We start from the raw sequence: 25591 nt of genomic DNA on the forward strand, positions 1-25591 counted from the left end.
ATTATAAACAGGAAGATTATTTAGATTAACACCCACTGATTTCCAGTAACCATCCAGGATGATTGCTGTCTCTCTGATACTGTATCTCCTCAGTGGACTATCCATCACAGAGCACAGTTTAATATTTATCCAGAGCTGTAAACGGTGATATGATATAATTGGCTATATATCAGAAGACATGTCACAGATTCTGGCACAGATTCAGATTCAGGCAACAGCTAAGATCTACTTATTAACCAGGTCATTTAACAAACAGCTGCAATATTGACGATGACCGTACACACTGACTATACTGCTCGTACAAATATGTACGTTACATACACGTTGTGCATATACATGCTCTCACACACACTCACATACACACCCGCACACACACCACACTGTACATCATGTTCCTCTTTTCATACACAAACAAACAAACCTCTAATGACAAAGTCTAACGTGACAATGAAAACAAAAGCAACATTAATTAAATGGAAAACATGTTTGGGTACACATTGCATGATACAAAATAAATATACAACAATTAAAATGTACACAACATGATCTACTTGTAGGCCATGATTAATCGTAGATTGATTTGAGATGCAGCTTTGAGGGAAGAAGAAGCATCCGGATGGTTCGTGTTCGTCGGCAGCTTCAGTCTTTGCTTTCTGACTTGATTCTCTCCTGCCTCTGCTTCATGATCACCTGCAGCTCTGAATCTCCACTGGTCTGCAGTCATGAAAAACAAGAACACGTATGTCACTTCATTCATTTCCCTATTATCTTAAAAGTAGAAATTTAGTATACAGAGAAAAAAAACAAGCAATCAGAGGCTTCCCACTGTTGGGACACAAGTAAAGGCACATTAGTAGGGACAATATAATTACTATAATAAACAAGTATCTAATGCACATGTCAGTGTTGCGATAATGGTTGCACATGGAAGGGAAAACGGAATAATGAGAATCTGTATTTCTATTTAATCCAAACTGTGGGTATATCTTTATCTATTTCTGCTGCCAAAACATGTTATAATTTGCAGCAAAATATCAACATAGCATTAAAATTTAACTGTAACACAAGTATTTCTGACTCTAATAATGCACTATACTCATTTACCATTTACTGTGCAAAATCTATATCAGTCTGTTTGTAAAAATGAAGAGGAAATCACCATGTGACGGGTTGAACTGACTAATATCCGTCGTGGTTTGCTCTGGTCTGATCACTGAATGCACGCACCCACTTTTTGGACTCCACCTGTATTAATCATGGAGTGTGACTCCCTGACACTGACAACATTTATATTCCTGTGTGAGGTCACCTGTCTTAACATGCCCACATAACGGCTGTGATCTGACCTGTCGACATGGTGGAGTCATTCATTTCTATTAAAAAGCGTTCAACATTTTCATAAACAGGTGCATTCATTTCTGGATTTGAATTATTTTGTCAAACCATGAATGAAACAGGTGTGTGAAGAGTTTACATTCAGGTACAGACAGGTCTGTGACTGACCTCTACCAGTGTTTTCTGTACAGAGACTTGACTGTAGACCCGGCTGCCTTCTTCCTTACACACCGCCTTCAGTTCTTCTTTGTTGAGAGAAAACAGCTGGGCTCCTGTCAGGATCCCTAAACATTCAACCGTCCTGCAGGAAAAACGATCAGAGATTCACAGATTTTTCATCTTACAGTATTTCTACAGGGGAAACACTTAAGATCCATCCAAGTAGCTCCAATGTACTTTGACATTTCATGGCAGGAAAAGCACAGGTGTAATGAATAACTGGATTCTCTGCATGCTGACTCTGTGAGTTTTTTTTGTGGAACTGAGAAACCATGAAAAGTTGATCACGTCTGATCTTTCCTCCCTGTGACATACTGTATAAAAGGTGTAGACCAACAAAAGAACAAGTAACAATAGTTAAAAGATATGGAAACAATTTTAGTTTTTTAAACCTTTGAACAAGGGTTAGGGGTTACGGTTAGACAATGCTAACATGCTAATGTTTCACAGGTATGTTCAACTTGTCCAGCATCTTTGTTGACCATGCTAGTTTAGCAAGCAACATTTGTTTTTATCAACATTAAACACAAACTACAGCAGAGGCTGATGGGAGTATGTTGGTCATAAACCAACCAAAAGTTGTTAATTAAAAGGCAATATGATACAGTCAGTCACAATACTGTACAGTCATTACAAATCATCCTGAGAGGAACATGCGTAATTTCAACTTCATGACAGTCCATCCAACGGTTGCTGACATATTTTACTCAAAGTCCTAAATGTCAAACAGTCAGGGGATCAGGAGGGTTGTAATAATTCATCTTCTGGCGATAATACAAGTTTTCTGACAATCTGAGAAGTAGATGTTGAGTTCAATCTGAATTCAAGTAGAGGACAGACTGAATGACTGACAACCATAAAATGGAGAAACACAAGATAAGGTCTTACTGAGCTTACTAAGATAAGCTATAACACTTGGCAGTGATATCACAGTGTCCTGGAGTGCACTTGTACATCACTGCAGCAAAGTGAAAGGTACCTTTGAAACAAGCTTTTCAACATGTGTTAAGTTACTCATGAGGTATTTCGCTCTGCTGGATTGATGAGAGTCATGGGTGACTTACGGTTTCAAGAACCCTTTTGCAGTGAGCCATGCCTTCACCTGGTCCGGGCTTGAGTCCAAGGTGAGCGGTACTTGGGTGCGAGATGATCGCTCCACGTGGAACTTCCTGGGAGGTGGCTGTTTTTTGTTGGCTGTAATCGTCATCAACAGCTCGGGTATGACTTCATCCATACCTTCAGAGCAGAAACAAGACGGCAGACGTCAGAACAAGAGAAGTTACTTGGAAGAGTAGTGAAAGTAAAATGTATTTGTTTTGATCGCCTACTTTTGTCTTTGTGTATCCCCATGTTGAAACTGTCTCCATGGCTCAGAGAACCATGGGGTGGCGACCTGTAGCCATGCTACACACACACACAAACAGAGTTCATGAGAAAACCGCAGATGGTATTATTCCAGAAACAAGTTTGTCTTTCATCTTATCCTGGCTGATACATTTTTACCCAAGGGCCAAAAGCCAAGTATGTGTGTGAAAGTATTTCAAACCAAGAGTAACTCCATGCAGTATCTGCTGCAGGGCGTTGGTGAACTTGCATACAGTGCAAATGCTTGAGTTTGTATAGCAACCAGGCTGCAGGTTAAACGACTCTTCTGTGAGAACAGTTTTTAATTAAGTAAAAATGACATTTATGCTGAAAAGATTTGTTATCATCTGTGTTTTTATGCATCAAATTTCTCATTTATCTCTAGAAAATCTCTTAAACATGATCCCTGCATATTGTAACAAATGTGTTATCAGTTCGGGCACCTAATTATCTCCTGTACTTTTAACCTGGAAGCAGTGATTCCTATTCTGCAAAACAGATCTATCCACAAGCTCCGATCATGAAGAAACCTTGACCCGTCTGTGGTCACTTTAGTTCATGATTGTTTACATTTCCAAAAATTCACTTGTGAAAACATACCGGAGTCGTTCAGCTGAGATAAGGATCACAAGTGTAGATGAAGTGAGTGAAAGTGATACCAACACACACAAGTATGTCCAAAGTAAAAAATAAAGACATCTCTTCAAAACAGAACATTGGCTGCATTGCATTGTGGGAGCAATTATTTAACATTGCTGCAGAGTGAGTGTTACATATTTTCTGTCATTCAAAGTCAGTGTACAGTAGCTGCTGTCACGACTTGGAATTGTTTGGTTTGACTACTTGTCTGAGGGAAAGCTACAAATCTACCACACAGCTACAACTAAATGTGACACTGATGCTGTGACTTTAACAACTGTCAGTAAAACAAGCAGATTTTCTCTTTAACGACTCAATGAAGTTTAACTGGGTGTTAATCAGAGGATATCATGCCAATACACTGCAGATAAACAATACGATGAACAGCAGGTTACCTGGCTGTAGCTGCCCTCTGGCTCCTCTACCTTCACCACGTCCAGCATGTTAAAGGGGACGTAGCCAGACTGGCCGCTGCGATTCCGTAGTTTCCACCACTGTTTGTCGTCCTCTATCACCTGCGAGAAACATTTAATACCTTCAACTTACATTAACTATAGCACTGTAACTGGCTATTTAACCGAATTATGGTTTGTGTCTTCAGGTGTGTATTTTTTTTTTTTACAGTTTACATCCCTGCCATATGGCACATGTACATACATCTATCTTTGGTTTTACCTCAAGGATTTCATCCTGCAGCACCGACAGCTCGTTGGCATTCCGCGCTACAAAGTGGTAGCGGATTTTGGCATATTTGCGGGTGTGGGGCTTTCCATTGTAAGACCTGTTAAGACACATTTTATCAATGTTTGACTGCTTCTCTGTTTGTGTGACATGTAAAGTGTGTGAAGGCTTTCATCACTCACCCATTTGATGAGTTTGAGGAGTGAGTTCCATAATACTGAAAAGCGAAAGAGGCAGATTGTGAAATTTTCAACGGTCAGGATCTGTAGTGATCAGTGCAATCAAAGACATTATATTTACTGTAACTTACATCCTCTGGTGTGTGTTTCCTGTAATCAGGACTGGTGGGAGCACCCAGTGGCCCTGTAGGGGGCAAAGGTGTCCCTGTGGGAGACCCAGGTGTCCCTGGCCCTTCTGTTTCCCATGGAGCCGTCCTGAAGAGCTCCACCGGCGGCTCCCAGCCATTACGAAACTTTGGGTAGTAAGGAGGCGCACACTGATCCCTGGGCCATTCTGCTCTGTAGGTGCAGAGCGGGTAAGATAATGGTCAAAATGTAACAAAATGTAACCTTTAAGCTACATATCAGGCCAGACTGAAGCAACACTGATGGTCACGTACCTGGGTTTAGTCCAACCGTCCCCCAGCAGCTCAAAGATGGTCATCTCTTTGGGGGACAGGTGTCCCCGCAGGAATTCAACAGCATCTTTGGAGAGGTGTGGAGAGATGACCGAACGTGGCAGATCAGGACCCCCACAGCTCTGTAGCACCTGTGGACACAAATTACAGACACAGTGAAGTGAAAGCACAAAAGAGAGACTAAGGCCACACAGAAACATGCAGTGTTTTTGTAAATGTAACACACTAGTGGTGACTTTTCCCTCTTTGTTTGAGTAATATAAAAAGTTTGGTCTAAAGAGAGAAGTAACACAAAGATGTGAGTGAGCATCTAATGCTCAGTACTTGACTGATTTTAATGCCCAATGCCACAAAAACACTGGGAACACTATAATTATTAAGTTCAATATCAAGACACAATAAACAGCAAACAGCTATTAAACAAACATTAACATCAGTGCTGTGGATAAAATATTGACAATGAATTTCTTCACACATATCTTATAAACACAGTAAAACATGGACTTATGGTATCTTATCTGAACTTTAAAGTGACTACAAATTACTGTAAGTGTGTCCAGCACCAACACAACACAAAACCTAATCACTGCTCCGAGCCTCTAACCAGCAGGTACTGAAGGCGTGGCTGCACACTTTGGCCTGGGAAACCAACATTATGTAAGTGCAGCTGCACCTGTGTCAGAGCTGAGAGCCACGTCGCTCCAGTTTGGTGAGAGATTAAGCAAGAGCAGCAATGGATGTGGTGCCACACAAAGAAAAACAGTGGGAGGAATGTCTGATTGTGACATACAGTAAAAACAAAAACACGCACATCCCAAAAAACTTAAGACTAGGTGCTGGACCACCAAGGAAGACACAGGTGAGGGAAAAAGGAGACCGCACACTAGTTTTTAGCTCCCGTGACAGTTTAATGTCACACACGTAACGTTTCGGGCGTCAGCCCTTCATCAGACAAGACATCATCACTAAATTATTCCAATAAAAAATGTAGAGTGTCTTGTTGTCAGATGTGCTTGTGCTTTGTGCGTCAACAATGAGTGTACCCAATGGCATGGAACATATTCAGTGTGTCATTGATTTATACTGCTATCATTAGGGAAAATCACCATTTAAACATGATTTTTAGCTCTTACCAGCTCCAGAGGACCAAAGAGGAAATGAACCAGCTCGGACGCACTAGGATTCTGTATGTGTTTCTTGAGTTTGGCCTGCAGGGGGCGCAGTGACAGACACAGTGAGAACGGAGCAGCTGATGATGAACTCGAAGAACAAGGGAGGTTAGGAGGAGCTGTGATATCTCACCAAGAGGTTCAAGGCCAGCTTCAGTTTCTGCAGGCTATCGATGACCTCTGCTTCAGTGGGGGGCTTGGCTCGTAGCGTCAGCATGCCCTCTGTAAACAAACAAGAGCAACAATGACCACACGCAGACTCCAGAGTTACCAGCCGGCCACGCAGAAAGATTACAGACACAGGTTTTACCTTCTGGTCAAGGTTCACACTCATAACTGCATACAACATACAAGGTGTTGTTTCATTTTATGTTACAGCCTGTGTCTCCAGGAAAACGAACGCTAGTAACACAATCATGGTCCGTTAATAAACTGCTACACAGCTGACCTTGGCCTGAAAGTAAAAGCCCAAGAAAGAATGTGCTACATGTGAGTTTCTCAACCTGTGACCCAGACGGTCCCAAAGGTCTCATGACCCCAAACACAGAGTTACGTCATATGACCTGGAGAAAGGTATTCATTTACTTTGCAGTAGGTTATGACATGGAGGTTATGGTATATCTCATACTGTTGTAAAAACATATGGGACTCTGAGGCCAGTTGAGAAACAGATTCTCTGGAGAGAGAATACATGAATTTTCAGCACATCTGTCTGTGTAGTCAGCGGCAACACACATTACAGCTATTTTTACACTGTGTAGAAAAGTACTGTGTGTTTAACATGTCACAGGTAATAGATGTGCTGCTGATACACAGTAAGAACACAGCATCACAACACTGTACAGTAATACAAGAGTAATATTATTGCTTCTACCCTGCCAGCCTCCATGCAAAATTCAACTGGACTTTTAACAGCAAAACATAATGTCATTCAGACAGAAGTACACTGGAAAATCACCAGGTGTGGGCGTAACGGGAGGGTAATACACAAGATCAGCAATCTATTGGAGTAAATAAGAAGTAATAATATTACATCAGTGATTGCATCTCTCAACATAACCGAAACCCAGCCAGCTCCTACTACCACTTATACATCAGTGGATGTCCTGCACCACAGGACACACAGAGACAAAAACATGGCGACGTGAGCAATATGAAGATATTGTCACAGCACTGGTGCCACCACATCAGAAGAAAGGGAGACAGACCTGCTGGTCCTTTCTTCTTATTCTTCTTACTCTTGTTGCGCTGGTTGAGCTGAGAAAAGGCCTCTGCTGCCTTTTGCAACCGCGCCACAAAGATTTCTATGTCGTCCAGGGCACAGTTGAGGACTTGCTAGGGGAGACAAATCCTCAGGTTTAGCATTTGGAGAAGCACACTGTGAGATGGTGATCGAAAATGTATATATTATAACAACAGGTATCATTGTGGATTTAAAAAAAAAATAAGCTCACCACGTCTTTCTCAATGCGCTGGGCCAGCTTTTCATGTGACTCTGTGTCATTTTGTCCGGGCGCTTGTCTGTCTACATCCACAACCACACAGACACACAGGGAAAAAAACAAAACATAAGGATGCCCTCGCTGACAGAACATAATTGTGTGTGTGTGTGTGTATGGTGATAATACTTGTATTCCAGCATGAGCACACTCACAATGTGTGTTTGTGGCTTCCACTCGCCCCTTCGGTGCAGGCGCAGGCGCAGGTCCATTTGGGGACGTGGGTGGGAGGATGGTTTCTCTGTGGCGCTTCATTTTCTCCTGGTTCACCCTGGATGATTAGGAAGAGACCTTCAGCACACTAACATCAAGTTAAATAACTACTAATAACAAGTCAGTGTTCCCCCTTTAACCTGTATTTGACTGCAAGATGTGGTGTGTGCATGTGTGTGCATGTGTGTGCATGTGTGTGCATGTGAGTGTTTATCTGCAGCAGCAATGCTCTCACTTCAGAGTCTGAAGCCTCATTTTCTTTCCCTCCTGCTTGCTGTCTCCAATGGCACTTTCTATATCTGCATGGACCAACTCAGCCTGGAGAGAACGAGGGGAAACACCAGAGGTCAGACTCTATATACACACTGATACACACATCAATATGCAGTTTCCATGTAATAGTTTGACAAAGATTTTCTCCCTTTGGCTCCCTCCTTACTTTCTCAAATTCAACGCTGTTGGAAATGTGCCGTCATTAAGATTGATACTGACTGACCGGCCTGACTTTGATGAGCACAGTTCAAAATCACACACAGGATTATTTTCTCTAAAACCAAAATCTGAAATGCAATTTAAGCCATAAACAGTTTTTGACTGTTTTGAGGAGTGAAATGAGTAAGCCAGGAGAAGAAAGGACAGGAAATACATTTCAAGTCGACAACACTTGAGAGTATTCTTCTCACAGTATGTTTAGGATACAGCAACATGCCTTGAGTCCATTGTTAAATGTGTTATAAACTGAAGAAGAGTAATCATTTAACTTTCTAACAGTATATCTACAGTACAGTACAGTGTTTATGATGAGATTAGGATTCTGCGCTGTGTCTGATCTTATGTCATATGGATTTAAATCTTACAGCCAAATTTGTGTTTTTCAATCATCTCGACTTTGATCATCTATGACACAAATCCCTGGCTGCTGCCAAAAATACAGAGCACTGGGCCCAAGCTGTTGCTGTTGTTGTTGTACCCTTCCAGTAGGAAGCTCAGTGGTGTGAACTTTTGATGAGAATCACATAAAAAAACAGGAAACTGACATGCCTTACAATAAAGTTGCTGTGTATTGTCCCTTGTGACACTAACTGTAGGAAAGCCAGTAGGTGGTGAAATGAAAATAATTGGTTCATCCAGTCTTTCTCCTAATCCATACCTTAAAGCTTCAGAATGAACATGCCAAGTTTTCTCCCCCTCCTCCACATCAAATGACAGCTGCATCAAAATTTTGATGAATATGAACTTTCATTATATTGTTTCAATAAAGACAATGGTGATAAACCAAAGTCGAATGAATGAAAGCCAATGATCAGCAGTTTCTTCTAAACGCTTCCGCTGACCTTACGAGTAGTTATTCTGTACAATAAAGAGGTCACGTCTTCATACAGCGATATCATATTACAAATCTTCTTCTAAAATCTCTGCACAAGACAAAAAAAAAGTAAAACGATACACACAATCCCACAGTCACTAACAGCACTGAAATCTGACCTTGCACTCTAACAACAGGCCTTTAGATTTATGAATGACATAAAAGACAAAGGCAACCAATCGAGTATTGACAATAAAGGATGCAAACTGGTGCAAGCCCGTAAAATTCACACTGAGACCCACCTCCACCTCGTCGCAGTGGAAGAAGTGGATGTCGGGTTTGTGCTGCTCCCTGTCCTGGCAAATGAGCAGCAGCACAGACGGGTAGCGTGTCTGATTCAGCACCGCCTGACACATGTGGATGGTGGGGAGAGGAAAGTTCTCCAACTCTTCCTATGGGACAACAAGATAAGATCAGTTAGAGTGAAAGTGGGAAAACAATAAAAACAAAAATACAGATGAGGGAGAAAATCTTCATGAAACAGAGTCAAGCTAGCTGTTTACCCCAAACACCCAGTCCCAATTCACATAATTAGCTGCAGACTGTACTTTCATAGGCACCATACTGTAGACATGATCACAACATGTTCTCATCTCCCCCCTCGCAAGAAAGTAAATAGCATTTTTGGCTGCATTTAATATACGTGTTCTCATAACAGCTGGTCAGTGGTTGACATCAATGCACCAACTTGTAACGTTGACTTCCTGTAAATAATTTAGTCAAAGTCAAAGTCAGCTTTATTGTCAATTACATAATATGTACGGGACATAAGAGAATCGAAATTGTGTTTTTCTCAGACCCTCGGTGCAGACAGTAAATAGACAGACAGACAGTAAACATTTAAAAAAACAATAAAACAATCTGCAAATCTAAAATACCAGTCTAGAATAAATATGAATAAAAAACTAAGCTAAACTAGTAGTAAAAAAAATAAGTACAAGGCACAATAGCAGCAGTAGTAAAGTGCAAAACCCTAACCCTAACCCTAACCCTTTATATCGGATATCCATAATGATGTTTGTGATGTTTGGTGCGTGTGAATGTGCACCATTTGTGGACAGGTGTGGAGCCGTTACCTGTGTGTCACTGTCCAGCAGCCTGACCGCCTTATCAGTGACCTGCAGGAGCATCTCCTGGGTCCATATTTTGTCCTTTGAATCCAGGACAACCAGTTTCTTTATGGCATCGTCCACTGTGACAATGGACTCTGTCTTGTCCATAATGAACGTGGAGAGATGCTACGGAGGAGAGAGTGTGTTGGTGTTAAAATCATCTGTGTGTGTGTGGACAGTGGGACAGACTGACTTTGAAAAAATGTTGGCTGATATATAGGCAACTGGTTATATTAAAGCAATAGCAAGCATAACATTTGGGGGAAATACTGTTGCCCATAATGTTGGAATAATTTTGTTTTCAGACACATTCCTCTTTTGATTCTTATTTATACACATCAGTAATGACCAGGTGCAATGATAACATTCTGTGTCCCAGTTACCAGCTTTGAGAAGAATCTATCAAGAATAAATCACATGGTCACAATCATTCTATGACAAGAGGTAAAAAAAAAAAGAAGGAAAAAAAAGTATTCCAACAATGTAGGTGAGAAAAATGATACCACTATCACAAACTGGTCATTCAATATGAAGCTAGAACCCGCAGCCTGTTAGCTTAGCACAGTGCTATGCAGTCACCTTTAATAATAAAAGGTTGAGTTTCGTTTTACAGAGCCAGGTTGTTCTTTTTTACTGTGCTTAGCTAACATATATGACAGTGGTATCAACCTTTTTATCTCAAAGTAAATAAACACACTTTCCAAAACACGAAGCTGTCCCTTTAATTATAACTGTTACCCGGCCTGTTTCTTTATAACTATCACTGCATTACAATTTCAGCTAATGCAACATTTTTCAACATGTTCCTCAAGCCAATGTTATATTGCATCTTAATGACAACCTCATTTATTTGATGTCAAAAAAGCCATATTGCTACATAAGAGTCTACGTGCATGATTGTTATCTGGGATTAACTGCCCTTGTTTGATAATGAGGAGGCATTAGAAATCCTATCATCATCAGGGACAATGCAGGACATAGTTCAACAAAATATCTAACTTGAAGCTGGTCTCTGATTGATTCAGGTTCCCACTGCAGCTGTGGCAGCTTTATTATGACAGCGTCCCCATAAATGAGATGTTATCAAGACATTAGGTAGTATGTCAACTTTTATCGCTGGTCAAACGAACAATACCAGTAAAGCACGTATTACACTGCAGCGAGAGCTTTGCTTTTATCTTGTTGTTCACAACATGCTAGTTGACCTTTTTTAGACTAAAATTTTAGATGAAACAGAGAGAAAGAGATAGGAATGAAACTACTGCTTCACTGCGGCACATTTTTCAGTTTAACAGTTCATTTTTCATACACATGTAAACATACACAATCTATTCTGCTTTCAGTCATTTCTTAACCTGATGCCTTTATTTAGCTTTCAGCCACCACCAGTCTGGTTCAAGTGGATAAATGAGGAACAAAATGTGATTATAATAAAAAATTACAGTTAATTAAATAAAACATTTAAATTACATAATGATAATGAATCCACGGGAATATTTCTTACCATTGTGAAAAACTATTAAATATTAACTTTTTTATTTGACTTTAGTGAAGGAGTAAAGGCAATGTGTGTTAAAGTGTCTCACTCTGACCCATTTACCTCAATACGTCAGCTGTAATACTTTTAAAGTGCAAGTACCAAATCTATAAAACACAGCGTTTATTTTTCATAGACAGAGAAACAGAGAGGAACCTACCTCGACATGATACTGCGATGTCTCATGCATGATGAAATTTGAGTTGGAGTATTTTTTCCTTTGTTCTGTTGATAAGAAAACAAAGATATACAAAGTGAAAAACTGAGAAACCATCAAGTCCTGTCTGTAAATCACTGACATCACTGCATAATCGCAGCAGCAGTAACACTGACCATAGTCCCACATGTTGAACATTTCGCTGCAGTATCCAGATGAAATGAAACTCTGAACCACTGATGTGCCAACTAATAAGGGCAGTAGGGCAATAAGGAAATGACACAGCATGCACGTATTTGTGTGTGTGTGTGGGGGAAACCAATGAGCTGTCCTGTTACGTATCCGCTCAGAGTTGTTTGCAAAAGTTTGGGCACTCCTGGGAAAATTACAAAAAACCCTGCAACTAACAGACAATAAATAATGGGTCTCTCTTTAAATATAAATCTGCTTCTCTCTGCAGAAATGAAAAGAATGAAAGTCAAACTGCACTCTCTTATAAAGTGTTCTGCCTGTCCGGTCAAGTGAAATGGAGAAAGTCCTATCTGAGAGGTTAATTATTAAATCTCATATCAAAGAGTCCTTGTGACTTGATTTGCATGTTATAGTATGCTATGCTGGCAAGACTGGTCTCAAAATTCACTCCAGTCAGGGACCAATCTGATGCACAGTTTTACTGTGGGATCAAAAGTCAGGATGCTGCTTCCTGGCAGAAACATCTTCCACTTCCTCATCTGCAGCACTGCCCTATGATTTGTCACATGTAGCTTTCTAATACATACATATCTCAATCTCAATCTCAATTTGGCCAAGTGCAATATTCAAATTTTAGGCCCCAAAAAATGACACCATTGGCCTATTTGTGAAATTAATCGCAAAATTATTTTGTTTCATATACATACTAACGCTATAAAGTCAATGTGAAAGTTTAGTTACATAGCACCTTTCACAGATAACGAACATCACAAACTCATTTACATCATAAAAAGTACAAAAGTTCAACACAGATAAATAGGTCAATAAGAAAAACAAATCAATAAATAAACAGCACTTGGTGGTTGAGGTTTAACTAAAAGTCAGTCTGAATAAAAATGTATTCAGCTGCTTCAAAAAGACGTCAGAGGAAAAGGTGGTGAGCGTTGCATCATTTGGGCAGTAATGTGTGTTCAGAACCTGGTTTTACAAGGGAGGAGGAGGTCGGCTCTGTATCGGGTCGTTCGGCCTCAGAGGACTCTGAAGGTGCCTCTGAAGACAGCGCAAGGAACTTTGACTCAGACAGATAAACATTACATTACAACATCATTACAGTAATCTAAACAAGGAGTAAAAGCACAGACAACCATCTTTATCTCAACCTTGGTGTTGACAACATTTCATGCAGGTTGTCATTGCTTTAAAACACAAAACACAGTCCACAGCCTTGGCTCTGTGATGCTGTGCTTACACTGAGCTCCGTCCTGAGATACAACATAAACACCGACACCTGCTTCCTGACATGCAAGACAATGATTTTGGCAGCACAATGGCGCTGTGGTTAGCATGGTCACAAAAAGGTTCTGCATTAAAACCTATGACTGGGTTGCGCCTCCTTTAGTCCAAGGACATGCAGGTCAAGAAGGGACTGGCTCCCATGCATGTAGGATCAGCTGCTGCTGCGAGGCTGCAGAGGGGACCAGCTGACTGGCAGACCGACTGTCATCCTTTCAGACATCCAATCACTAGTGTGGCTAAAAAAAGCTTCAAATTACAAAATAGAAAACACAGACACCAGGCTGTGGTCTGTTGAGTACACACTCAAACATCTATTGTGATTTTTTGTGACACATTTAAAATCTGATGAAGTTCAACATGTTGCGACACATTTTAAGATTGTTTTTTTTAGTGTCCACATCCAGATATCCACAGCGCCATTGTTCACCTCATTACCTGTGCTGTTGGCAGGGGCCAGAGGTCTCACTGACCTATTTACCAAGTGAATAGTCTGCAGGTAACAATTACGGTTAAATGAGAGCATGTTCCTATCAACACTGCCAGATCTCATATCAAGTCTCTCTCTGTCCCCCACCCAACAGAGTCAACATTTTGATGCTACACAGACTGCAGCTCCGCTTTTCTCAAACATACAGACATTCAGACATTTTGCTTTATGTACTCTATGGTGACTCTCACACAAAAGCCCTGCTGTTTGTATAGCTCTTAACAAAATATGTGCCCAAGCTCCACAGTACACTCCAATATTTCCAGTATTTGATGTCCTCTGATTAATATTTCTTTGTGATGTTTTTGCTTCATAATTCTGTGGCTGATCCATATTTTACAGGGAGACCACTTCATATCCATGCAACTGCCATCTATCACTGCCCAAATGACGCAAGTGTTTGTCTTTCCTGTTGCTGCCATTTCCTCTCTGCTGATTCCTTCCTGCTTGGTTCCCAACAGGTGAAACACAAGCATCAGGTGTCATTCGGAAAGTGGAGCTGTCCACATGTCTTATTAATGACTGACGTTTATGCCAATCAATTCACAGTGCTGCGACAGCTTGCAATAAGAGCCACTTAGCAGGCAGATGGGCCGGTCCTGAGCGCTCTCCAGAGTCAATGACCAGCGATGAACACGGCTGCCTGGCAAGTTCTCAAACCAATACATGGTCCAGATCAATCACACAACCTGACCTTCCTAATAACTGCTCTTTAAACACAATGAACCTTGACTCAACCGAAAACCGAGACACTAATGATCTTTGAAGTGCAGCCAGGAAAGTGTTCAACTGTCCAGGGCATTATTTTCATTTCAATTTTATTAACAAATAGAAAATAATCCTGTGTCTCTGCATCAGAAGACTGAACAAGTCCAACTGCAGAAAACTTACACAACAAGTTATTTTGATGGGATGAGATTTGACTGCAAGGCATCCTTAGGATACCAAGTGTCTAAAAAGATTTGCTCATATGTAGCCAGAAACATCAACAACCCTCAGAGTCTGATTCACCGCTGATTGTTCTCTCAAACTAGTGCTGAACAAATTAAGACAAGTTTACATTGCATTTTTTTTAATCAGGATAAGTAAGATGCCAAAAACATGCAGCCAACTTTTTAACTGTAGCAACAAGAACCACTGCTTTACCAAAGTCCAAGTCAAACACAAAAGAGCAGTTGTGAAACTGCAGGAACGGTGCTGACTGAAAGGAATTAAAGTAATCAAATCTATTTTGAAGACTGAAGTGAAATTTAAACAGGCACAAAGGTTGACGGAAAAATAGTGCAGCAGGAAGAGAGGGAGGTTTTTGACTGAGTCCAAACATTTTACCTGAGAGAGACATGCACCTCAACCTCAACCACAAACTGTGTGAGAAAGTGGAGAAAGCCTGTTTGATAGTCCAAAGTCCCGGGATGATGAGTCTGATGTGGCATCTTTCATGCTCTACTTAAGTCCAAGGTGCTGATAACAGATCAGGTGGGAGGGCTGCATATCATTTGCATCACTTGTTTGCTGCCCTTCAACATGTGAATGACAGGGATTTTTGCATATGGGAGATTGAGCTGCTGTTGTTCCTCTGCATGTTTATTCAGCAAGCTGCAAGCTGCAGACCCATATCTATCCAAATGTCTGCTGCTGTTAGACATGCTGCACAATATTGTCCACTCTCCTGCCTCTGTGGTTCAGGAGCACAGGCATGCTGGTGTCATCGTGCAGCGAGAAGATGGTGGTGACCATCTGCCACATAGGATGAAACGAGCCAATGAAATGGCACGGTTTCATCACACTTACAGTAGGATACTTCAAGAGTGGGCACATCCTGTGGATACTTGGATGAGTTACAGCACAGAAATGTTTCACAGACGACGAGGTGCGCAGTCAGAGAGTTTGGGAGCATCTTGCATCCCAACAATACCGTCATCTGTCATTGGAGGCGATTCTAAATTTGGACCAGTGCAGCTATGCAGGAAAGCAGGTTATCTTGTCATTCCTCAGTGCAGGTTTCTATCGGGGCCTGTGACGTGCTGTACAATGTTCCTCTGTGTTGGCCGTGTGGAAGGAGGTGCTGGTTTGGACCAGTGAGCTAATGTCTGGGGCAGTGAAGGGGAGGACCAGAGGCAGAGCACTTTTCAATGCGTCTTTTATTCACCTGCGAGACCTGGGCATCCCCACCCTGTTCCAACCACACATTAAAAACAGGCACACCCTGCACACCCAGCTAATGTAACATAGCTCATTTCAGCCACACAAACACACCCTGGCTGCATATCATGACACTCACACCGCATGTCACCGAGCCCTGCAATGACTAAAGCAAAATATGCACACAAGACTGTTAACATGAATTCACATCTGCACGCATGAGAACACTGCGAAGACAGCCACGCTCACTTTCGGAGCACAGTCTCCCTCTAACGTCCTTCAGTGCCTCACAGAGGTTTCAGCAGGAGCAACCTGACAAGGCCCCTCAGCAGGACCTTGGCCCCCTCTTATCACTGTGTATGTGTATGTGTGTGTGTGTGTGTGTGTGTGTGTGTATGGTGAGAGACTGCGACAGCGCAGCGAGACCGTGGGGCTGCAGCAACATGCTACGGAGCAAAGGGACGGATTTCCTGACAAAATCATTTGCATGGCAAATTGAATATTGTTGTGATTTGAGTCAATTACAGTGCTGATACTCACAGCTTGAATATTAACAGTTTGGTTAGATACAATTGCTATTGAAGACACAACATTTGCATAACAGAAAGTGGGTCACAAACACAGACATGCATACGTTACGTAGTCTCAGTTTTAAAAGCGGAAAGCACTTGCACTTACTGTTAAAAGAGCCAGGCCTTTTAGCAAACATTACTCAAACAGAGTAAATAGGGACAGGGCTGTGTTTGTGTCAAAATAAACTTCATCATAATAAGGGAAAATGTCACCCAGTGCCTCAGTTTACTTGTTTTAGTAGTTATATACGTATTGAATAATAAAACTATAATTTGCTTCTTGTGTTCACATGTCAAGTTAGAGCGTATGATCTTCTTCATTGTAAGCTGTCAGATATATTGTTGTGCTGCCGTGACTCATGCCACAGAAATAAAGGCATGTCAGGGCAAAGTCTTATAAACAGGCCGACAATAAAATGCGGCAACAACTCCTCCACAAACCTCCATGCAGTCACTTACCGTAGAGGGCCTTGGCGCTGAGCTTGCTGTCCGATCTGGCCACTCCACTGCAATGACAAGAAGAGGAGACAGGGTTACGCCGCGCGCCCTTCATCTTCTGCCCTGCACCTCTCTGGATGTCAGTGTCACAAACCCTCTGAATCTCTCACACCGTCACACAGACATATACTGTACGGACAACAGACTGTCCAGCACTGGATGAGATTAGCCTGAGATTCTGAGCATATGGACCAGCCAAGGAGAGAGAGAGAGGGGGAGAGTGGAAAAGGGAGAGAGAGGGGAGTGGAGTGGGTGGGGGGGCACGGAGGGAGGCTGGAGCCAGGAACCAAGGCAAAGCAAACAACTCTCAACAGAGCCGCTCTGTGCCCGAGGTCCCTGACCCACACGCCTTCCACATACTGGGTTAGTGATTCTCTAAATATGTACGGAGAAGCAGGAAGGTGTGCGACACTCACTTAGCTGGCCTCGACTGAGGTCCCGAGACGCTCATGATTTCAGGCATCCACCTGAAGACAAAAAGAAAGAAAAAAAAGAACAGGGAGGATTAGAAGCAGACAAAAAAAAAGAATAGGTGACAGAAAGACACAAAGAGAGAGAAGAGGAGGAGGTAAAACATTTTCCATTCAAAACAACATGCATTATTTAGCCTAACAGGCCCTTTTAAATACCTGTTGCATAATGTATCTTTTATTTGGGAGGGTGAGCTCTAATACACAGACAATGTAGAAACTTAAAAAGCTGCAGACACTGTATTATAACAGTGGTAGAAATAATATGTGACGCTGAGGTGTAGCCTGCTGAACAGCCTGTTCTTCCGCTGTGGAGAGCCAGGTGCTGGGCCTGTACTGCTGGTAGTCGGGGGACGGATCTGAGACAATGGAGACAGCCGGCTGATATGCACTGTGTAATTAGATCCTCTCTGTTGATGACTATATCTGCATAGCTGCAAATTATTTAATCTGGTGGAGTTTTACGCCGGTAACTATTAGATCATTAGCATGGTCTCAGAGAAGAGGATAAAATATACATCTGAAAGGGTTTGTGTGAACAAGAAATGAGAGAACAAAAGTCTTCCACACCTTTAGCTTTGAGCCTGGAAACTCGGCTGTGACATGTCTGTCAAGGCATGCACTGACAAGGTTATGTAATATATCAGACTAACCGCACACACTGAACATATACAGTATCAGTACTTACCGAACCCCAAAGAGACATTACACAACAGAAAGGGCTCTGCTCGGCTTCCCTTTAAACCCCTTTATGACTGTTATCACTGCATTAAATAAACATTCCTCTGATAATGGCTAAATAATCTTCTAATTACTACAAAATATCAATATTTAAATACCATTTATTATAGGGTATATTAATCACCTTTTATCTTATGTGACCTTTAGCCCGGAAAGGAACCATGTATCGCTTTAATCAACCAGCCCGGTTTGTATTATTAATTGATTGCGAGAGGTTAGTATGTCTGCAACAAGTGTTTGTAAAGAACAATCCGATCTGTAAGATACTGATCTTGTGTCACTTAGTTAGGGACATTTCAGTATCCCTTCTTTAACGGAGCGATGACACAAACAAGACCCCCCCTGCCTCCTCTCCTCTCTGAAGTTTCACATTCTTGTTGTGTAAAGAGCAGCGCTACACGTCATATACGTTGGGTAAACACTGTGTATGACAGTTATAGGTTACAGGTGGTCACTATCACCCTTATCTCACAGCAGATCATAAACATAATCGCACTCAACAGATAACCTGCTCAGAACTTTTAGAAACAAAGAGAGAGAAAATGACAACAGTTTTGTACTCACACAGAGCCACATCGAGGTCCACGCCCCCCTGACCCAAAACTGGTGCAACTAAATCTCTCACAGAGAGAAATGCAAATAAGGAAAGAAAACTATTCGTATTTACTTTAGCAAGTCTGCACAAACAAAAAAGACTTCCTCTTTCTGTCCTTAACTATCTGGTCATCTTCTCTCCACTCTATTGTTTCCAGCTCTGGCTCCACGCCAGGTTTCAGGAGGGAGGTGAGGCCGGAGCAGGAGAGGCCGGGTGTCATGTGTTGTGTCAACCTAATGGCAACAGGCGCTCTGTCTGTACACCTCCCCCCCACCCCAGCCCACCCCACCCAGCCTGAGGTGATTATTGTTCAATAATGACAAAACCTCATTCAGAAATAATTACAGAGCAATCGAACAATAATTACCCACACAAGAAGACACAGAGAACATATATACGTTCATCTCAGGCATACTTGTCAAGCTGCTCTCATTTTCAAAACTACTGATTGTATCTGTTTTGATTTTCACATTTAAAGGAATGAGGTTGCACAAGTGTCTTATTTAATCATGCTGTAACAACAATTGGCCCAGTGACATTTTAAGCCTCTGGTTGCAGTAATGTGGTCTGTGTTGTTTCTGTTTTTCACATCTTAAACCTTGTGGTGAATTAAAATTGGTCAAATTTACCTGTAACACACAAAAAGCACTGAAATCCTCACGGACTAATGCAACGTTTGAATCTCTGAACACTAACCAGCAACAGCGACTTAGAAAACCCTAACACAAACCAGTGAATACAGTCAAGATATATTTAGCAAAACAAATTGAATCTGAAACCGATTTAATGGCACACTGCATAGCAACAGGAGCAACATAATAAACATCTAGTGTAATGTGTCAACCTTCAACACACACCCCAAAACACACCTGAAGCTTCAACAATTTGAAGATGTGCCAAGAGCACAAATCACAACTGATCACAGCACTGATGGTGGAATAAACTCAGCATTACAGCATTTCTTTTAAGTCCAGCTTGATAATCATAAGTGTACCATGATTATAGCAAATGATTTCCTTCCTTTTTTGTACTTTTACTTGTACAACACTGCACATAACACAGGCTGGTGACTGACATTTTATATTATCTGCATAAAAAATAAGACTGTATTGATATTTTAGGCAATGTGTCATAAAAATGAGGTCAATCTGATATGAGCAATATGCACTTTGCTCCACGCTCCTGAACAAGCATTTTGTGGCCTACGAGATAACAGTTATCAGATCGTGTGTATTGTGGAGTCATCCGGCCATCTGACCGAATCACATTACATTCTTGTGATGGCTGGAGATGTTACAGTTTAGTTTCCTGTGCCCTCTCTGAGAGGTTCAGGTAAAGTCTGGAGAGTTCATGCACTGAATCAGGGCATACAGGCAGAATCAGTGCAGATTTCACACACAGTGAATCCAGTTCGTTCACATAACTCTCTCACATAAGATCCATTAACATATTAACTGACTGCTATGGCTTCAGCCAATGGGGATCCTCAATGAAATAATAAAATATGACCATCCCCGACAACAAGGGGCTTGGTCCAGGACAACACCCTAAAGAATGAATGACACATGTGTTCCCCAGGTTAGCATTCATTAACCCTGTGTAGTCAAATAAAACACAGACCTCTTAACACAGAGATACGTGATGACATTGCAAATTAAAAACTACAATAAATCATAGATACAACATAAAATGGCAGCTCCATGTGCTGAGAAAGATCATGTCATTGGCTTTGTAAGAAGTCAATTGTATCACATGATGATGACATGAAGAAGAAAAGAAAAGAAAAGAAAAGAAAAGAAAAGAAAAGAAAAGAAAAGAAGATGTTGTTTACCCTCACAGGAACTCACAGTGTAGTTTTCCGGACGGGATGCTCAGGGTGACAAACGTGGGCGAGACTGCGCCTACAGCATCAGCCTGTCATCAGCGGCAGATCAACAAATAAACTCCGCGGGGAATGATCGATAAGTGTGACCCTCTGCTGCCAGGAAGTGCAACTGTAAACTACACACTGTCAGCCCAGCTCACCTCACCTCACCTCAACACACAGGGCGCAGGCAGGCAGGCAGGCAGACAGACGTGTATTTGGTCGGTTCTCTGAAACAGTCGCTGTGGAGGCAACGCGGGAGCAGGTGAGTGATACGTGACTCTGCAGGTAACTCAACCTGAGGGGGGCGGAGCTCCACGGCCGCTTGAATGAGGGTGGATCGGCCGCTGTTATGGCCTACCTGCCTGCCAGGAACTGCATGCCCGTCACGGGAACGTGCACAACAGAAATAAAGCATTGACTTATTCTTTGACAGTTTAACCTGTGATAATAATTATATTGGAGGTTCATATGTTATGAAAGTTTATACATCTGAGAGATTATGACAGAACGACATTCTTGATACGCTCCATTTGAACATTTCTCATGTCTGCTTCTGGTTGAAAATCCAGGGAATGCATTGTGACGGGCAGGCACTTCTCAGCACAACACCGGATCTTGAGATAGGGCCAACTTCATGGCACGAGCCTTTTCTGGCTATGACCTCCATGCAGTTGTGTGGGCATGGTATCAAGTGTTTTTATTGGCTGAGGATGTAAATGCAGATGCTGGCAAAACAATGAGAACCTCTGATGTCTGACTTTATAACCAACATTTATAGTCTGGCAATAAAATAGAAATTTTAAAAACAAAACAAAACAAAAAAACACTTTTATGATTTACAAATGCAATCAAAAACACCCAGCCTCGACATCACAGCACTAAAGTGGTGAGACAGTTTCATTTCCACAGGTTTCCCTTTGTGTCTTTGAGCAGCGAAGTATAGTGGCTGGTCTAAACCAGCTGGATTCAACAGGGGGAATGAAAGAGGAGCAACAGTGTGGAACACTGCCCAGGTTTCAATATCACTGCTGCCAAGACTGACCACTCTTTGTCCAGCTGCCCCTGCAAAGGAAACCAACAGCACAGTGCAGTTGCAGCCCTGTGGGTATATTTTAGCCTACTGTGCATCATGTTTTACAAAGTCACAGACTTTACTACAGTATTGTTATTATAAGGAGATATATGTAAATGTTTGACATGGAGTGAGTGAAATGCCAAAGTGTTTGTGAGTTCAGCCGTTGCTCAAGCACAGGCACTCTCAAATGTGATTTGTTTTGAGGTTACCTTGGAAACCTTATCATTGGGATTGATCATTAACTTAAAGTTGTCAGTGCTGAGAAATCGCCTATTTTAATGTGGGCAAGGACAAAGGAGTTTTAACCACACTGAAAATCTGCTCTGAGATCCTCATCTGAATGGATGAAGCACCGAGGGTCAGTGCTGATCTGTCCGGATCTAAACCATGCTTTCGTCGTTTCACAACAACAAAGCTGCAAAGATTCTCAACCTGCTGAAAACTATGCATTTAATTTGACTTTTGAAAGGACTGAACTGTAGTAACCCCTGGTCTGTTCAATGAATTTATGTCATGTGCTTGTTAAACCTCCTATTTGCAAATAAAACATTGTGAAGAAAAAAAGAAAAACACCATTCACCATTTGCTCTCGCTAACCGTAAGTCACTTTATCAAACCAATCCTGCCCTCTACTGGAAAAAAAACTGAACAAACACAAAACTTAGTAAATGTGGTATGATTGATATAAGCAGCACATTAGATAGATTTTATGTGATGATAATAAATGAATGAAAAAGTATTACTAATTATTCATAGCTTAGATATTCCCCTATTTATTAAGTAAATTCCCTGAGAAATATTTATAGCACAACTGTCACATTCGCATCATACCAGCTGTGTTATAGAATGTAAAGTGTCCAAATCTTTAAATTTCAGATGTTCAAGCTGTTTCAAAAATGCTACTTTTTAGTTTCTGGTTGTCTTGAAACTTGAAACTGTAACATAAAAATTACAATAAAGAGGTGGTTTCTTCATGAATACATTCTGAAAAGAGACATAAAGAAGAACATACACATCTGCGATTACATTAAATCGTAGCTGGAAGGGCTGGTGTGATCATTTTTTGACAAATTTTTATTAATGAATTACCATCTGAATGTACTGTATCCAGCTGTTCAGAATAAGAGATTGGATCTATCTTGCAGGAAAACCGTGACGTGACATGACGACATTGTACGAGCTATACAGTGTCACTTGAATGAATGGTACCCAAATCAATAATTCAAACAAGTCCTAAAGGGAACTCAGGATACTTCATTCATGAACAAAGGCAAGAATGAAAAGAAACCTCAGAGCAGTCAGGTCTTTCAAAACCTATGTATGAGATGCTAATTGCGTTGACGTATCTTGTCAATCAAAATAAATGGAGCCTAAAATGTAGGCCAGTCTCATCATGTGATAATTAATTCGCCATCCTGTCTTTTACTTATGTAGACATGTAAGCATGATAGAAAATAAGTGATAATCAACAAAACCTTCAACATCTAGATTGGCTGCTGTTTTGAAATGAAATGTAAAAAATGAAAGTGGAACTAACGTGATGAGTTGGACAACACTGCTTTAAGCCAGGGCTGTGCAGATCATTACTGTGCTACAGCAGCAATTAGACTGGCAGGAGATTGTTCGTCTTCATCACAATGAGGTTAATCAGAAAATACTGTTACCAGCTGTGGCTGTCTATGCCTCCATTTTCCTACTTGCAGACTTGGACCAGACCCACAGGACCAAATACCAGGTAAGAAGTCTTACAAAAGTCTAAAAAATATTTATTTTGACATAACTGTTGAATCTGCATTTGCCACCCTGCAGACAACTGGTTTCACTAATTTCAAGAAAAGGTGTGCAAAAAGCAAACGTTCTTTCAGAACCTTTATCAAAGTAGGCTTAAAATCTGCTTCTTTTTCCTTCACCTATGCTTATGTATGCCACAACACTTAAGAAGCGAAGTACAAAGAACTACTGCATGCTTGTTATATCTTGTAGAAGTTGGAGGTGTGAGGAAAGCCCAGTCACCTTTACTGTGGCTGAACCTCATTTCTGTTTTTATACGCATAGAAATAAGTTTAAGTTTATCTGTTGTTCTATGCAGTATTCAAGCTCAGAACTGGGTATTTGTGCTTTTTCATCATACCCTTTATTGTAACAATTGTTTTTTTTTTTTTAATACATCATATACACTCTCCCTTTCAGAGTGAGAAATCGGCCTCAAACTTCTGTACACCACTGCATATTTCGGAAAAAATAAGATAGATGATTATTTTTTCCCCCTAACCCTCTGTGAACCAGTAAAAGTATTCAACATGCTGGGTATTTTCCATTTATCATACTTTTCTGGGGGGTTTTTTGTAATTTTTTTTATTTTTATGTGTGATATCAGAAGCACAGAGATCTATGCTGAGGAGGCGGTATGAATACATGTTTTAAAGACAATTATGGATAGTTGGTGACTGCTCATCCCCTAAAGGTACAAGTACATCAAAGCACCTGTGGGAGGGTAACATGTTCACTCTTTCTGATGATGATGGAACTGAGACTCATCATTAAATAGAGGACAGATTCCATCGCTGTCAGTCTCCGCAGTGTGCAGAGAGAGGATATCTCTTTTTTGTTCATCTACAGTAATGAGGCTACTTTTAGGTTTGTGTCACAGGTCTGCTCAGTTGAATGAGTGGAATTGAAATGCTGAAAGGATTCTTATGTTCTCATAGCTACAGATGTTTGTAGAGAAATAGATTAGGTATCTTACATAAATTGTAATTTACACAGCCTGAGTTATATCTCACTGCTCAACTGCAGCTTTTTAACCTGGCCATCTATACAAATCAACACAATAGATCAATGTGTCTTTTATGGTTAAAATATCTAATGTGAGATTACTAGTATTAACACCAGACTCTGCAGCCTGTCGCAGCTTATCAAAGTTTGAGAAGCTGAAAATGCAGCAGCGACAACTGTAGGGAACTGTTTAAAAAACAAACCAACATTGAAAATCAAACTAGAGACAGACTACAGTACTTCCTCAGGGGTTGGTGGAGACCAAAGCAAAGCTAAATAGAGAGAACACATATTTCATGTGAATTAAATCATATTATATTTATGTCACATATAGCAGAATATATGTAATGATGTGTAAACAGAATAGCATGTTTGGTAGCATGTTGGTCGCTGGGCTGCACGTATTGTAACAGCCATAACAACTTATTTGCAAGTTGTGAGGGCACATTTTTTGACAGCAGTTTTGTAGACAAGTTTGGTTGACAATACAAACACTGTGCTTGGCCTCAGAGTACTGCATTACTTCATAGAAATGTAGTGGAATTTGTTTTTAAGTATGGTAATTAAAAATTTTAAGCTTTCTAAATAATATAAGTAGATATTGGTAAATTTTACAGTACTCAAGTATAACTACTTTGTTACTGTCCACCCTGGTCATGTATAAATTGGCTACTTCATATTTTTCAAATGATGACTTCATGGGCATGTATTATTTTCGCTGCAGCTTTGGAGGACATTGCATGACTGACATTTATTCCCTGGACTTTGTCATCACTGTCATTGTTAAACCACAAACCTTAACAGTTCACCTTGTGGAGATTTGTCCTAAATATCTGTCCCAGATAGGAAGTGAGTGCCCTTAATGTGACTTTGTTACCAGAGTTTATATTCACACAGCATGCAACACTAGTAGGCTACAAGCACACTGCACACACTCATGCACATGCACACT

General features: G+C 41.0%; 1 protein-coding gene across 7 annotated transcripts; it reads right to left on the bottom strand.

The window, feature by feature from the left end:
* Positions 1-299: 299 nt before the first annotated feature.
* On the bottom strand, positions 300-21053 carry eps8l2 (EPS8 signaling adaptor L2). 7 transcript variants are annotated; one of them, XM_085778973.1, is made up of 21 exons: positions 20770-21053; positions 17533-17583; positions 17078-17124; positions 11933-11997; positions 10200-10361; positions 9366-9515; positions 7993-8075; positions 7700-7815; positions 7500-7570; positions 7254-7380; positions 6179-6267; positions 6010-6084; positions 4859-5007; positions 4550-4757; positions 4422-4456; positions 4234-4339; positions 3954-4073; positions 2883-2958; positions 2619-2790; positions 1504-1636; positions 300-714 (listed from the first exon to the last, which is right to left on the bottom strand). In XM_085778973.1, the coding sequence occupies exons 2-21, from the start codon at positions 17577-17579 to the stop codon at positions 640-642; spliced, it is 2106 nt and encodes a 701-aa protein (XP_085635099.1). In that variant the 5' UTR covers positions 17580-17583; positions 20770-21053; the 3' UTR covers positions 300-639. The 7 variants fall into 7 exon arrangements, with proteins under 7 accessions (XP_085635099.1, XP_085635101.1, XP_085635100.1 ...); XM_085778975.1 differs by having other exon boundaries at positions 20760-21053; XM_085778974.1 differs by having other exon boundaries at positions 20754-21053.
* Between the last annotated feature and the right edge of the window lie 4538 nt (positions 21054-25591).

The sequence above is a fragment of the Trachurus japonicus genome, chromosome 6 (assembly GCF_045865225.1).
Source record: "Trachurus japonicus isolate A0001 chromosome 6, Traja_1.0".
NCBI lineage: Eukaryota > Metazoa > Chordata > Actinopteri > Carangiformes > Carangidae > Trachurus > Trachurus japonicus.